Consider the following 17,197-nt stretch of genomic DNA (forward strand, 5'->3'; position numbering starts at 1 on the left):
TTGTCTTAAAAAGCCTTAACTCCAACTTACTATAAGCTGGCAGAACCTTATAAACATAAACTAAAAGATTTACTAATACTCTGAGACATCCAGCTTTTTTCTCATGCATATATTGCTGATACTCTACTGTTTTTACTCTTTTGGGGGTGGATTTAGTTTGACTCGCTGAAAGGTGTGGACAGATTTACTGTGAGCCGGCTGTGTATCAGAGGTCGTAGGAGTGATTTGATGAAAGAAGAAACACAAATACATCTTTTAGATGTTGTGGTGAAAACGGGGAGAACGATTTCTTGTTCAGATGTTTTTATTTCAGTTTTATGAGGTGCACTGGTGAGCAGTGGTTTGTTGTTATTTGACTATTGGACACCCACGACTGTAGGAGCTTCTTCCAGCCCGTCGTGGTATTTCACTGAAACCCAAACCTACATTTTCACTCTCCCCCACTTTAACTGCACCCCCCTCGGTATTGTCACACCAGCTATTTTCCCCCAGGCGCTGGATTTACCAAAATCTTTTGTGTGTGTGTGTGTTCTGGATGTGCACATCTGGTTATGTGTGTGTTTGTGTGTCTGTCTCTTTGTGTGGCCATTGAGGTTTGGCTGCCACAGCATTATAAACCACCAGGCCTAATTCTCCCTCTGTGGGCCTTTTTCTGAATGTCAGGACTTTTCTCAAACAATTTCCTGACAGTGACCCCCTCCCCACATTACTGCCTCAAACCCCCATTTATTGGGATTTTGTCCCAGAAAGGACTAAATGAAAGGAATTTCATTGATGGTGGTTTACAGTGTTCCCACTGGTCAAGGACCTGGTGGAATACAGTGAAATTGTGAAAGTTGTTTTGTGGATTTGGCAAATTGTTGGATAAAGCAGGATGGTTTACAGGAATTTAGCAGATTTTTTTTTCCTCCAACATTATTGTATTAGCAGTTTGGTTTTGAGTTGTTTTTCCACAGTTAAACCAACCACAGGGATAACCACATCGTTTACCCCTTTCAAAAACTAACATTAACAAATAAGGCAGAAGCAAGATTTTTTAGGTTAGGGATGTGTTCCAGATTATAAATCGAAAAATCAAGATTAGGAAAAGTCTTCAAGAAGTCTTGGGGCATGTTGGGGCTTTTGAATACATTTTAGTGGTGCTTTGTATTGATTTGTATTTAAGGGCTGCAGCTATGATTTAATGCTGCAGCCTTGATTTAATGCGACGTGTGATTGGCCCACTACTGCAGCAACTCTAACCCTTACAGTCTTTGGTGAAGTTCAGCACGTTGCATTTTACAGAGTTAGTAGTTCAGTGCACAGAAATGCCACCAAAATATTTGAAAGCATGGCTATACTACATGCCAGAAGTAGAAAAATGCTATCACAATAAGTACTCTGTTGGTAGCTGTATCACTTTTAGTGTACTGGCCTGAACGTGTACATACAGTATGTGCTTTCATTACTGTAGTGGCACAGATTTACTACGACTGCTGTATTGGCTGTTACTCCGTTTATTTCGGTCCAGGGAAGTTAAGTCTGGTTGTCTTTAGTGTCGGGTGGCTGCTTCTATTGTCATCACAAGATGGCTCCAGCCCTCCACTGTGACGTGTGTGTGTGAGTAATGTGTCCAGACAGGCGAAGTTGTGCTAGTGTGTATTTGCTATAAATGTGTGAGAGTGTCAGCCCGTGTGTGCGTGTGCTTTTGTGTGTGATTAAGTGAAGGTTGTGTGCGCCCATGCAAGTGTGTTAGTGTACTCTATAATGTGTGTGTGTTGCCGACTCAGCCTTTTCCAGCTAGCCCCTTACTCGTCTAACCCTCTAATCCCCATAATCCTCCTCTCCCCCCCTCTTTTTTTCTCCTCCCTAATTTCTCCTGCTCCCTTCCTGTCTCCCACTCCTCTCTTATCTCTGCACATCCCTCAGTCTGTCTCTCCTCTCCTAATATCCACTCGCCTCTATATATAGGTGCATAATGTGGTTAACTTCACGTCCATTTGTTGTTGTGCAGATTGAATCCGCAGTGTATTTTTGACTCCTGCTTTCAAATAAACTGTTGGGCCATTTTTTTTTTCTTGTTTACATCGTTCAGTGAATCAAGTAACGATTTTCCGGCTTCCTCTTGCAGGCTGTGGAGAGAGAGCAGGTGGACAGCATTCAACCGAAGCTGCAGCACATCAATGCAGTGGGTCAGGGTCTGATCCAGAGCGCCGCCAAACACACCGACACCCAGGCGCTGGAGCACGACCTGGAGACAACCAACCTCCAATGGAACTCACTCAACAAGCGGGTACGACTCCACCCTACCCCCCTTTCATGGGCTTTTTGGACTTATACATGCGGTATATTTTATCAACTTTGCCTCTCTCCTGTCCTCAGGTGGCAGAGCGGATCGCCCAGCTGCAGGAGGCCCTGTTGCATTGTGGGAAGTTCCAGGATGCTCTTGAGCCCCTGCTGAGCTGGCTGAGCGACACAGAGGAGCTGGTGGCCAATCAGAAGCCTCCGTCTGCTGAGTACCGCGTGGTCAAGGCCCAGATCCAAGAACAAAAGGTACCAGAAGGATAAAATAAAACCATCTTTAGCATCAAAAAGCACAACTGATGATTCAAGAAAACATAACTGACAGTGTAAAAGATCCAGTGTGTAAGATTTATGGAGATTTATTGACATCTAGCTGTGAGGATTGCAGATTGCAGCCAGCTGAAACTTCTCCTGGATAGAATTCTTTAAGTGTTATTCAGTGTTGATTGTTCAGGAGGTTTTTACTGGAAGCCGAATTACCTGCAGAAGTCTCATCCTCTCCAAAACAAACAGACCAAGTGATTAAACTTGGTCAAAACAATGGATTAAACAGTTTCACATTTCCAATCAGTATTTTTCTGATGATGTTTGGCTGGTTGCAGACAGGCTGTTATCCAGACGTTCAGGAGTATTTTACTAGAGGCTGCAGAGGGCTCCTCCTCTCCAAAACAAACAGACCAGATGATTAAAACCGGTAAAACTGAATCAAGCAGTTCCGTGTTTCTCCAATGCTGTGTGACATGCCGCAGTTGGGCCACTAGCCCAGCACCTGCTTAGCGTTTTTCTCTGGTAACTTAAAATCCAGGAGCCAAATTATGCTCTCAAAAACAAACCCAGTGACTTAAATGGGTAAAAACACAGAACGAAGCCGTTTCACATTAGAAAATAAGTGTTTTTCTGACCCTCTGTCGCAGAGGGGCTGCTAACTAGGGTGGCCGAAACAGGAATGGTCCTATCCAGAGCCAGTGTTTGGTTTGTCAATTCAGGGCTACTGTAGGAACATGGCGATCTCTGTGTAGATAAAAATAGCTCATTCTAAGATAAAACAAACACAGCATTTCTTATTGTTAGGTGATTATACACTAAAGAAACCATATTTATTATATTTTATGCCAGTTGTGACCACACATCCCCTTAAATCCCACACGCTGGACCTTTAAAACACCTTCCTTTAGGTCATCAAGAGTCCATTTTGATAAGAAGTGTTTTCTTATATTCAGTGTCTGGTCAGATTTTCCATTTTGGGGGATTTTGAGCGGTGATCATTGAGCACAGTTTTAAGCTCCTGCCACCCACATCCTCCTCTTCTTTCTTTGAAGTGTCCTGCCAGTTTCTGTTGCATTTTAATTTTCTGGATTATTTATTTAATTTGAAACATTTATCGTGACAAACAGGTCTTCAGTGTATCAAACAGTTTGAATTGAGACATTATTGATATTCAGATGTCCTCATTGTCCTTCAACTGCAAACAATAGATATTTGAATGACAAGCGCACACACAAACACACAGTCAATGATCCGTCTGCCTGGCATCCAAACGGCCCCAGTTGACCGTCTGCCAGTCAGACTGGCATAAAAACAGACACACACACAGACACATGCATGGTGGATTTGTATTGTTTTCAGACACACACACTTTCCCCCTGTTTATCCAGCATACACTTCCTGTGTTTGTGCACATGAGTGTGCTACAGTCTCGACCAGCGATCAATCTCATGTGTTTACATCCGTGACGGAGAGTTGTGTCACGGTTTGGCTGAGAAAGAGAGCGTAAACTGAAGAGAAGTGCATTCCAGGAGCTGAACCGAGCTGTTGGCTCAAAGCAGACACAGAGACTATCTGAGCAGGAAGGAAGTTTCTTCATGTATTTTGTTTTCTAATCTTTAAAAGGTTGGATCCCTTGTGAAGTGAACAAGTCTGTTTTGTATCTACAGTTTGAAAACTGACACCTACCCTTATTAAAAGTTTAATAAGTCATATAGAGCTAACCTGAGGCCTTTGATGACATAATGATAACAGTTTTAATGACTGATGAACTTTGTGTGAGGCCTTCCCCCCCAAAAAAGAAGGAAGTGTTGGTAATGTTAATAGGGGTAGATTTTGGTAATGGTGAAAAACATGTCGTCCTCTATTGTAAAAAAAAAAAAAAGATAAATTCTCCCACGTGATTTACTTGTTAAATGTCTTAAATGTGAAGGAAAAATGTCTCTCTCTCAAAAATTGAGGGTTTAGCTTTTGATTAACCCTTTGAAACTTGAGCAAATTGGCTTGATTTCTTTGAAAAACATGTCAAGAAGACAGTGAAAAACTTACTGAAATTACCTGAAACTGGAATAAAAGGAAAGAAAAAAAAGTAACAGAAAAGTACCTGTAAAATGTGTTAAAATATAAACAATAAATGTAAATATATTAATTTTGTTGTTGTCTAATTTTAATAAGAAGAAGACGAAGAAGAAGAAGAAATTAATTGATCGAAAATGTCTTCAAAAATTATAAATAAAGTTAGCAGCCCATAGTTGCTGCTTAGAAGTGATTTGTATCAATAACTGTGTGTGTTTCTTCACTTCCAGCTGCTCCAGAGGCTGTTGGATGACCGCCGGCCGACGGTTGAGATGATCCGTGCTGAGGGAGAGAGGATCGCAGCCACAGCGGACACTCAGGACCGAGAGAAGATTCAAACCCAGCTCCAGAGTTTGGCAGAGAGATGGACGGACCTGATGGACAAGGCCAGCGGCAGGTGAGTCTCCTCTATAAGGTGAGGAGTGTCTGGATTTATGCGCCTCGATCTCTGACTTTTGCTGTGGAGTGAGAAAAGAAATGGGAATTTCCCAGTGGCAAATACTGAAAAGGCAACACAGATAAAATCACAGAAAGCTAAAAGTTACAGATTGGTCTCGCTGTAAATATGTGGTTTTGGAAAGTAATTGGCGGTGCTCCTCAACAGCATGTTATCTTGTGGTTATTTCCTGTTTTCCTGTTTCATCTGTGTGTGGCTCCATCAAGCTCCACTGTACTTAAAGAAAGAATAGTATCATTACTTTTGGTTTCTGTGGTCTGACAGAGATTTCAGCAGCTCTTCTGTTCACTCGGGGAAAGAAATTATTCTTTGGGGAAAATTGGTGCACACTCGCAAAGCTCAGTGAAGAGGTTTGATATCTGGGATGACCTCGTGTAAAGCAGTGTGATAATATACAATGTTCATAAAACATTCATGACTGACAACTTTCCGTAAGGCGTGATATAAAAACGTTTGTCTCTGGAATGTATTACACTGTCTAGTGTATGAACACTAACAACATAAATATTTTAAGACTTTGCACACGCAGGCTGCTTTCTTTGTAAGCACACTGTGAGAGGCTTCGGTTGACACACTCACTCACACACACACGCAAAAAGACTTGACATGTTTTTTTTGCAAAACCTCCCTCTCTCTGTCCATCTCAAACACACAACAATAAAGCATATTATCAGTTTATGAAATTCTTTAAAAATGTAATAATAGATCATAAAAAAATCATGAACATTTAATAGACTGTGTTTATTAAAAAAAAAAAGACGACAGCTGTATGACACAAAATCTGGTCCAAGTGGAGCAAAAAAAATCTGTGAAAGCAATAAAAAACCAATAAAAACTCTTCTCCTCTTCATCATCATCATCTCTTCGTTCCTCGTTCTTCAGGCAAAGGCAGTTGGAGGAGCTGCAGGTTTTGGCTCTTCAGTTCCACGAAGCCCTGGAGCCGCTGGGAGAATGGCTGAGCGCCACCGAGAGACGCCTGAGCTCTGCTGAGCCCATGGGCACCCAGACGGCCAAGATCACCCAGCAGATCGTTAAGCACAAGGTACTGTTTGGCCCCCGTTGTTACAGAGAGCCTCGCCTCATGAAAAGGTCACAAATGCCAATTTTTTTGATGTGCATCAATGAGCAATATCCCCTCCTGCTTGAGCATTTTTTGGATTAAGTCCACAGAATAGCAAAAAAGGTGAAAAATGCAGATATAAATCCTCTCAATCCCACCTTTTTTGTAGACTGAAGGGTAAGAGGGAGGTTGAGTTTTAAGGTAGGTGCTCCCATTTGTCAGCAAAAAAAGGCTAAACACAGCACATTGCTCAGTCAATAGATTTAAAGTCTTCCCAGAGAAGAAAATACTTACAGACTTAAAAGACTTATTCCAGAAAAGTTTGAACGCTGTTTAAAATATAGAAATTTAAAATGGAATGACTTTCAGATTCTCTTCGACATACAGTGGGAAAAATAAGTATTCAAAACGTCAACATTTTTTCATTAAACAAACTTCCAGTGCAGGTATTGACATGAAATTTGGACAAGACACTGGTTTTATTTCAATAAAAGTACACTTACAAAGAAATCATAACATTTCAATCCATAAAAAGTTTGTGCTATGAAGTGGAATAACACAAGAAGAAAGTATTTAACAAGCTAAATGAAATGTAATAAATACTTTGTTTATAATAAAATCAACAATAAGTATCCTCAGTTCTCAATTGTTTACTGAGTATTGTAAGAAGAAAAGGTGATGTAACACGGTGGTAAGCATTCCCCTCTGCGAACTTTTTGGGAACCTTTGTTATCTTCAAATTCAGAAAGACTGTAGTTTTACAAAAAAACAATTAAGTTCATAAGTTAACTTTCACTATCTTATTTTTGTACTGTTCGATTGAATAGTCCAATTTAACAGCCCCTTTGATCTGACGGGTGATAAGTAACACAGAGATTAATTCATTAGTAAACACACGTACGGTCAACAGTCTTGATTAAATGCCCCTGCATTTAATCTAATTTAGTGTAACTCAATGGAAATATGCCGGAAGAGAAAGCACGAGACACAAGATCCTCAAAGCAATCATTTACAACTCAAAACATACCCTTTTACAAGTCAATTTATTGTTTTACTCATCCTTAGTTGAGTTTTTAGTTTTCATTTTAGTTTTGTCAAGTTTTTTTTAAGTTGTTTTAAGTTTTCTGCCCATTCGTTCATTCATGTTTATGATTTTCTGTTATTCTATGATTTGTCATTTGCATGCTCATATTTTGAGTTTTTATCCATCTGTATTTCTGTTGTTTCGTTGTTCTCTCCTCACTTGTTTTCACCTCACACACACACACACACACACACGCACGCACACACGCACGCACGCACGCACACACACAACTCCCAGGCGTTGCAAGAGGACGTGTCCTGCCGCGAAGCCGAGGTTGACCACCTCGAGGCCCTCAGCCAATCGCTGAACCCGCTCAGCTGCGCGGCTGATCGTGATTGGCTACGCGAGCGTGTGGGAGCTGTGAAGTCGGGTCACTCTGAGCTCACTGATTGGTGCTCCAGGCGGGCGGGCATGCTGGAGCAGGCGCTGGCTAATGCTCAGCTGTTTGGGGAGGAGGAGGTAGAGGTGCTGAACTGGCTGGCTGAGGTCGCTCAGAGGCTCAGTCAGGTCTCCGTCCAGAGCTACCAGCACCAGCTGCTGGCCGAGCAGCACAAACACACTCTGGTACGACTTCATGAGCACACTGAATGACAGCTCAGTTATTTCTTCTTAACCACAAGAACAGTAGTTTGTTATTAAAGCTCTTCTCTTAACATGTGTAATTAAGAGTGGTGAAAGAAGTACCTAGATGTTTTATTTAAATAAAAGTATTAATATTACATAAAGTCCTACATTCAAAGTCTTACTCATATAAAAGTTCAAAAGTAGTCACATCAAAACATACTTAAAAGACTTAAAGTAAAAGTACTTTCTATGCTCGATGTCCCATTAATGAATCATATAAAAGTTGACTCTGAGAAGTCATGGGACTAGAGGTAGAAAGTAGCACAAACTAGAAATACTGAAGCAATAATTGCAAGTGCAATAATTGAGTCAATACTCTTAGGTACTTTCACTATTTGTAACAATAAGATTTATCACTTAAGTAGCCGTGCATGACATTAGACACCATGCAGTATCTATATTTGATATTAATATGATTTGATCATCTGTGTAGTTTAGATGACATTTTTTGAACAGTAAATAAGCAATGTACGTTATTGGATTTAGTGCCTGGAGCCAAAAAGTAAAATGTCTTTTTTACACTTGAGGTTAATTTCACTCTCCTTCTCCCTTCAGTCTCTAAATGAAGAGATTGTGAGCAGGAAGAAGACAGTGGACCAGGCCATCAAGAATGGACAAGCCTTACTCAAACAGACCACAGGTAATCTCACACTCCTAATTTAACCTGCATCTTTTTCCTCTGGCCTCCTAAAAAGATATTTGATACAAAATAATTGTTTTTTTTATGGTCATTTTGTGCTGGAAGGTGTTTGGCTGGTGTCATCAATATGAACATTTTAATGATAAGTAACGCACAGTGTTTTCTTTATCCGATAATTACCGCTTGAGCAGGAAAATCTGTTGAAGAGTGACATATTTAAATCTCTGTGGTCATGATGACGTTTCTTAGCTGAATGTGATGTGATCAGGTGTCATTGACAAAATCCGTTTGATTCCTTTTTTTTTCTTTTTTTTTTGAAATTGGACTCTGCGAGAAGCAGTGTGGTTGTTTTGAGCTTTTTTTGGACACCTTGTTTGTATTCATTCCTGTTGCTTGCTTTTAAAGCTTCAAAGCTGATTCATGAGGTTATCTTTATGATACCTCCTTATTTATCTACAAAAACTTAAATAAGGTAGCAGCTGGCTGCAGAAAGTCTCTGGTAAATGACCACTGCTGCTAACAGTCTGCTTGCTGTTGGTGATATCGTCTGTTATTTTCAGAAATATAACAATATAAATTGTGTATTTAAGAAGTACAAATGTTGGGAGAAAGTGAGTACTCAGCCGTCTCCAGTCTGATCTCGAGCTCACAGCAGACAGATTTGTGGTTTGTTCACATGCCTCAACAGAAGTGCACATTTGACGGATTCAGTGTAGACATAGAGCATTCGATGTTAGGACACAGTTAGCTGAGGGATTTATTTTGTGTTAACAGGTTACATCAAGGAACGTAGGCTAACATAATATTTATTTTCAAAATGACATTATTATGCCTTTGGATTTATTGATAGGTTTTATTGTATTTGGAGCATAATGTATTAGTAAAGTATCAACCTTTAAACAAAAAATGAAAAAAGATAAATCTACGTGCCTCAGGGATGCTCTTTCTTATGTAGCCTGCCCATCAATTGTTTTTACTTTCAGTAATAACTGTTGATATTTGAAAGGAATTTCTCCCATTTCTCTGGAACATTAAAATCTTCCAGGACACGTGGCACCATTTTTTTTCCTAACAGAAACCATAGTAACTAAAGTAAAACAGTCTGTGTATTTAAAATCTTATGTTGTGAAGATTAGTGAGACAGTCATGAGAGAATAACTCTAAAAAGAAACCAAAACACTGTTTTCCTTCAGTTGTTGTAGATTCACATCCAAACCACACATTTTTACATCAGCGGTGAACCAAACTGTAACATCTGGTTTGTGTCTCTCTTCTCGTGATATTAGCCATGCTGACTGCTCACACTATTAGAGAGATGATTGTCGGTCGACCCCATGAATACACTTTGTGTGTGTACTCTCATATTTAAATGGTTAAATAAATGGTGTGGCTGTGAGTGGTATGCGGAAATGTCAACCCGAGGGCGCTGAGAGATTTTACAGAACATGTGATGAATTTTTAATATTAATATTAGAATTATTACCCGAAAATTAGAAATGCAAGTTATAAATACCCCAAGAAATTACAAGAAAAATAGAAAACTAGACATTTATGAAGTTGGCCTTTCTCTACACACTCAGCGCATGATATACTGTTTGATCCAGACTGATATGATTTTTTAAAACACATCAGGACAGTCTGTGACCTCACCTGTGTGTCTTCCTGCAGGTGAGGAAGTTCTCCTGATCCAGGAGAAGCTGGACGGCATCAAGTCTCGCTACGCTGAGATGACGGCCGGCAGCAGCAAGGCCCTCCGCACCCTGGAGCAGGCCCTGCAGCTGGCCACAAGATTCGCCAGCGCCCATGACGACCTCAACCAGTGGCTTGATGGCGTGGAGGCGGAGCTCAACAATGTGGAGCCCGACGCCACACCTGCATACCAGGAGAGACAAAAGGTGGGTGGAGTCTAAGATAGATATCCATTTATTTTTGCAGTGATTTTGAAGAAACCTTTTCTATAAAGGACACTATGGGTGGGAATCTTTAGGCACTAGTGTCCTTATCACACCAAAAAACAACTTGAAACATAAAAATTAAGATAAACGGTCCACAGCCTTTTAATTTCAAAAGGATACTGAAATAATTAATGAATTCATTCATTTGGAAGCACCTTACAGTCTCCTGCGTTGTTTTTAATCTTATGTCTGCTTCGCCCTCAGCTTGGGAGAAAGCCATGAAGACAAAGTCAGGGTTTTTAGGTGAAATCAGACTGAGCAGAGAGTTATTTTCATCACCACAGAGTTGTTATAAGTTGGTAATTGCTGTAGAATGTGTTCATCTGCAGGTCTAGTTTGTTAACATTACGGTCTGATTACTGCTCCACTCTGTTAATGTTAGTCTCGGGTTAGTATACTTGTATTTATACTATCAAATGTTATTATTTTGACATGAATGAAAACATGCAACTGCTGCCTTTTGTGAATATAATTTAAAAAGTAGACTCTAGCAAGTTGGCACTGTAAACTGTCCGGCTGCTGCGCAGCGCTTGCTTCTTTTGTTCTGTCAACATTACATTATTAACTAAGATTTAGACAACTGACACTCGTGAATCAGTGCCGAATTGTCCATGTCCGCATCACGATGCATCTGAGAACCAACACTGTAAAAATTTTTCACTAAAAACTTGACAGCAGTTTGGAACGACAGCGTGAGAATCTATAGGCTGCATCTGTTCTCTTGCACTCACACATTTCATGGCTTTGTATTGTGAAATCAGTTCTTCTTTTGCATTATTTAGTTTTGTTTCAGCCATTTAAAACAAGCGACTCCTGCTTCAGAGAATTAGCGATTGTGCACTTGAGTGACCGTGTGTAACCAAATTTAACAGACTTTATTATCTAAATGTTATCGATTTTCAAAGAGGATTTTTTTCTCATAATAGAAAGAATAAATGAACATTATTTGGAAAGAACTAATTCGATGACAGCTCCTGTCTGAAATGACATTTTCAGACGTTCCAATATCAACCCACCCACGGTCACCATAGTAACACTGACTTCCTAGAACTCAATAACAGTTTGTAAAAGCTATTGATTTTTTTCCCATTTAATTTGTTGCTGCCACCCAGTCCTTTCGCTCTACAATGACATTTTAGGCTTTTTACCATTTAATAAGCTTTCACCACATTTGCTCCCAAAAAGTAACTCAGCACTTGGCAGCAGTAAAAATGGTGTGATATGGTTGATGCCATTCAGACAAGTTAATTTCAGCTTCACATGCATGTATGACTCTGTCCTTAAGCAAATATGTCTACTTACTTGTAGACTTCGTAAATCTAATTCTTATCTCTCACTTTTTCAGGAGCTGAAGAAAGTGTCGGCCGAGAAGCGTCTCGTTTTGGACACGGTGAACGAGGTGGGCAGCGCTCTGCTGGATCTGGTGCCGTGGCGAGCCCGCGAAGGCCTGGACCGCCTGGTCGCTGATGCCAACCAGCGATACCGCCAGTCTGATGAAACCATCACTCAGCGGGTGCAGCTGGTACAAGCTGCCATCCAGAGGTCACAACAGGTACTGCAGGCAGTTAAACCTTTCTGTAAACAGAAACATTCCATCAGATGAATCTATTTTACTGTAAAAACGCTAAACGCTAACTCCTCCTTTCAGTACGAGGAGGCAGTAGACGCAGAGCTGGCATGGGTCGGAGAAACGGAGCGTAAACTGGCGTCTCTGGGGCCCTTGAGCCTGGAGCCCGATGTGACAGTGGCTCAGATGCAAGTGCAGAGGGCTTTCAACATCGACATCATCAGACACAAAGACACGGTGGATCAGCTGCTCAGCACCAGAGACGACATCCTGGAAACCTGCAGCGACGCCCAGAAGGACGCACTGATAGTAAGTGACTGATGGAGAATAAAGAGAAAGAGACTGAACATGAGAAATTTAAGGTTGCAAGTCACCCGTGGAAAGTGCAGCAACGCTAACATCTTTGTGTCTTCATGTTTCTTCCTCAGGTGAAAACAGATTCTCTGAGTGCGCGCTATGACACAGTGAGTCAGAGCCACAGTGAGCGGTTCTCGGCTCTGGAGCAGGCCCAGGTTTTGGTCACTCGCTTCTGGGAGACCTACGAGGAACTGGAGCCATGGTTGGGCGAGACCGAAACCCTCATCACCCAACTGCCACCTCCGGCCATCGACACCGATGCTCTCAGACTGCAACAGGACCAGATGAGGGTAAGAAAGATTTTCAGCTTTCCGATCAGTCAGTATTGTATGCACATCAGAAGAATGTTATTAGAATATATATTTTTTTGAAGTTTGGGAAAAATGTCCAGAAAACTATATTTGTCATTTTCATTATTAGAATTTCAAAATTATTTTAGCATTTTTAAGCAGTTTTTTAGGCCATTTCTTTTTTCTTCTTTTTTCAGTTACCTGTTTTTTGTTTATTTGTTTGTTTCTACTTTTTTTGGTAATTTCTTGCTAATTTCTGGGAAATTTCTACTAAAGTTGCTCATTTCCTTCTTTCCATTTTTTTAAAAGAAATCAAGCCAACTTGTCCAGGTTTTAAAGGGTCTAAGAATAAACTGGACAAACAATAAAACATCCAAAACCTTTGTATATTTTCACACGTTCTTAATTTCCTCTCTATTTCTACACTGCCTCTCCAGCTGCTCAGGGAGTCAATCGCAGAGCACAAGCCGCATATCGACAAGCTGCTGAAGATCGGACCCCAGCTGGCTGAGCTCAGCCTCCAGGAGGGGGAGACGGTGACGCAGCGCTACGCTGAGGCTGAGAGACGCTACCTGGCCATCAAAGAAGGCGTCAAAGGTCGTGCAACATCTCTGGACGAAGCAGTTTCCCAGTCTGCGCAGGTACGTCACAGAGGAAAGATTGTAAACTGTTTAATGCTTGAATTGGAAAACATTGTCAGCAGCAGACCTGGGTCTAATAAGTTTATAATTTAATCTAGTTGGGTGCCAGAAAGTCGGAAGGCTTTCTTAAAGGTGATTTAAAGTGCATTTCGTGTTTGAATTGACCTAATTTGCTAAATTACGCACCCTTTTACGTGTAAGTGCAGAGTGAAAAATTTGTAGATTGGAGCAAATTTATAAATGCTGTTTGGCCCAGGTCTGTTTACAGCTTGTTAGATGGTGTCTGCAGCCCCAGACAAAACAGGCTGATGTGATTACGAAGCAGCATGAGGCCTGTGTGTGCGTGTTTGTGTGTGTGTCTGCTGCTTGAAACTAAATGTTAAGAATTTATTGTGCAGAGTCATGAGTTTGGTAAAAGCTATCAGCTAAATGTTATTTTAATTTGCCATTTTCTTTACTTTGTGTTTTGTATATTTTAGTTTATATTTTATTAATAAGAGCTAACACAAACAGAATGTACCTCGAAAAAAATGCATCATTTAGACTTTTCTCCCATCACATTCTTTTATTGCTACTTTTCTTTAACTTTTCGTTTCATGTCATGAGACATCATTAAATCATTTGTGTAGCAGACTGCGAGTGTGTTGCAGCCGTCGATATTGCCTGACAGTGTGAACTGTATGCATGTCTCTGATTTAACTCATTGTATTGTTTCTCCACCCTCCGTCAAATCAATCCATGTATCGCTCCCTCTCTTCCTCCACCTGCACTTCTACACTGTCCTCATCCCTCACTCCACCCTAAACCACTCCGACTCCTTGTCTCTCCTCCCTCATCCTTTAACTTTAATCTCCCCCATCATCGTGTGTGTCGTCCCTGCAACCCTCCACCATCCCACCCCTCGTTCATTGTGGATGTGCTGTGTGTGTTGCCCCCCCTCCCTCCACCATCATTTTCTCCATCGTCACTGCTCACTGCATCACCCAGCTGGTAGAGGTAAGACCACGGACTGACATCATCGAACTGGCACTCAGGCGGTGGTTACATCACATGATTTGGTCGACTAATTAAAATGAATCAATACTAATATTAGTGTACATACTAATCAATCACTAATCTCACCAGACAAAGTCTTAATTTATCCAGTTTGTTTGTCTCAAATGATAAAGGTTGTCTGGTTTATTACCGATGAGAAATTTCTGTGCGCTGATAAAAGCACAGATTGAGTTTTTCAATCGAATATATGATCTACATGATGTTCTAAACCATGTGTCTGCCAACCCTGAGTGACAATAAAACTGAAAGAAATTTGTTAGGAAATGTTCCTTTTTGTGTGTGTTTGCAGACTTGAGTTAAGCCTTGTCTAAGGCCAGAGATAAACTTGCTTTTAATGACGTGTTTGTGTGCACATGACGGCTGCTTTACGTCTCCCACATCCTTCTGCAGCAGCGGTCGTGCACAAACTCAGAAATAAATCAGGTCAGCTGAGGCAGTGATCTTTTTTAAGTCCCATCTTAAAACAAACTTTTATTGGAGAGGCTTTCCCAATTTCCTTTGAACTCACTTTTATTTCCACAGTTTTTATAAAACAAATTTATTTCATTTATAATATGTTAATTTAAGGTTTTAGCTGTTTTAGTTAGCTGCTGTGTGAAGCACTTTTTTGAAAAGTGTTTTATAAAAAAATATTATTTTTATTATCATTATTTTCTGTAATGGCTCAGCTATTTCTCTTTTTGTTTTCAGAATTAACAATAGAGTAATCTTTGCGTGTTGCCTTTTTTGTGTACATTATGTAAATTCAGAAGCTCTACAAAGTCTCAGTTCTCTGAGAAGCTCTATAAAGTCTGTGCCCTCCAGTAACACCGGTAATACGTATGCAAGTTTATGAACAATTATGTTCACGACACAGCTGGTTATCTACCTAAACGCGTGGTTAAAAAGCAAGTATATCTCCTGCCTAAAACTGAGACATGCTCTCTGGTAGTGATTGTTTTTGTCTCAGACTAGGCTTGAAAACGGTCATAGCTCTCCTATGTATTACAAAAGTATTTCCCTTGTAGTTAGATGAGATTTGCTGTTGTTTGATTTCTCTCAAATGCATAAAAAAACCTCAGTTCACTATAAATTGTACCATGTGTACTCCCTCGTCTGTTAAGTCTCCCGAGTCCTTCAGAATGAACTGAACTTTGTGGATTAGCAGCTCCCTCTTGTGTGCTAAATCAGCTTTGTTATACAGACTGGATGGCATGCTGAAGGTGCAATACAGAGATATTAAATACTGTAGAAGATCAGTACGTCTGTTCTACATCTCCTGTTGAAATGTGATGTGAAATTAATATGAAAAAGCCTAAAAGTTAATGCAGTCTGCCACAGATGGCTGACCACCCACATGATATCTCAGTATTTCCCACTTTCAAAATGTCACCCAGCAATCAAAAAACCAACCCCAGCCCCCTCAACACACTCTCTCCTCCTCCTCCTCCTCCTCCTCCTCCTCCACACAAACGTTCTTCCAACTCTCTTCAGTTTCACGACAAGATGGACCCCCTGTTGGAGACCCTGGAGGGGGCGGTCCAGCGGCTGCGGCAGCCTCCCCCAGTGGCAGCCGAAGTGGAGAAGATCAGGGAGCAGCTGGCGGAGCACCGAGCCCAGGGGCTGGAGCTGGACAAACTGCTGCCAAGCTTCTCCGCTCTCTGCGCCCGCGGAGAGGAGCTCATCGGACGAGCTGCTCACGACGATCCTGCCGCTCAGGGTGAGTGAGGTGGTCATTTGTGAGGTGGCGTATTCCTTTAAAGAGGGCTAAGTTGACACCACTTAACATTTCTATAACTAAATAACTTAAGTGCTGCCCCCTCTTGTTGTAGGTATTCAGTGTTTGTCTATTATTCGCTGGCCCTAACTGGAAAACAGTCATAAAAAAAAAGACAGTCGAAGCAGGAGTGTGTCAGAACAGTTACATAACTGTTATCTGGGTAAAAAATATTAAAACTTTTGGGCTCCAGTCCAACTAGTTCACTGACTGAACAATCAACCGACTACAGTAAGTCACTGTTTCACTGGCACAAATCCAGCGGGGAGACCATGTCAAATTTTGAAATGGAACAGATTCAGTAGTGAAACTGCATATTTCTCCCGACACCACCACGTGGTTAAACAAAACACGCACACACGGGTCTTTGTTATATCGCCCTCTGAAGAACTTTGTGCTCCGGTTCCCTCCACGCTTCATGAAAATGAAAAGCCTCACTGTGCAGCGATAGTGGGAGTGGACTGATAATGAGAGACTTTACTTACCAGTCTGGACTCTAAATACGAAAATTCAAACAAAGACACATTATTATTATTATTATTATTATTATTATTATTATTATTATTATTATTATTATTATTATTATTATTATTATTATTATTACTCTGCATAAAGAATGACCATGAAGTTTTTCCCATTATGATTATGAGATCCCACCAACCTGTTTAAAACTCTGATTCCTCTCCACTTTCAGCTGTTCGTACCCGCCTCCTGCGCCTGCGCTCCCTGTGGGATGAGATCCGGCAGCGGGCCGAGGAGAGGGAAGGGAAACTGAACGACGTCTTAGACCTGGCAGGAAAGTTCTGGGCGACGTGGCGGCGCTACTGAGCACGCTCCGAGACTCCCAAGACATCGTGAAAGAGCTGGAGGACCCTGGTGTGGACCCCTCACTCATCAAACAACAGATTGAGGCTGCTGAGGTACGGAGGGCGAGAGGGAGGGGAAAAAATTTTAAAAAATTCAGTACCTTTTGGGGTAATTTTTCTGTTTGTTTGTTTTTTACCTTTCTTTTTTTCACATTTTCAGATAGTATTCTTGTAATTGTTTTTTTTTTTGTTGTTTTTTTTTTTACAAAGTTATTGCAAAT

The 17,197-nt window shown here is 40.9% G+C and overlaps 1 protein-coding gene across 1 annotated transcript in view; it reads left to right on the forward strand.

Annotated features, from left to right (window-relative positions):
- macf1a (microtubule actin crosslinking factor 1a) overlaps positions 1-17,197 on the forward strand; it is a 258,074-nt gene that overhangs the window by 217,385 nt on the left and 23,492 nt on the right. The window contains 15 exon segments of the mRNA XM_042506526.1: positions 2,111-2,272; positions 2,362-2,532; positions 4,854-5,020; positions 5,963-6,122; positions 7,462-7,788; positions 8,404-8,488; positions 10,157-10,383; positions 11,789-11,995; positions 12,092-12,319; positions 12,439-12,657; positions 13,095-13,298; positions 14,286-14,294; positions 15,828-16,053; positions 16,805-16,915; positions 16,918-17,030. Of these exon segments, the coding sequence (XP_042362460.1) occupies positions 2,111-2,272; positions 2,362-2,532; positions 4,854-5,020; positions 5,963-6,122; positions 7,462-7,788; positions 8,404-8,488; positions 10,157-10,383; positions 11,789-11,995; positions 12,092-12,319; positions 12,439-12,657; positions 13,095-13,298; positions 14,286-14,294; positions 15,828-16,053; positions 16,805-16,915; positions 16,918-17,030 (2,616 nt within the window).

This window comes from Plectropomus leopardus, chromosome 18 (assembly GCF_008729295.1).
Source record: "Plectropomus leopardus isolate mb chromosome 18, YSFRI_Pleo_2.0, whole genome shotgun sequence".
Lineage (NCBI taxonomy): Eukaryota > Metazoa > Chordata > Actinopteri > Perciformes > Serranidae > Plectropomus > Plectropomus leopardus.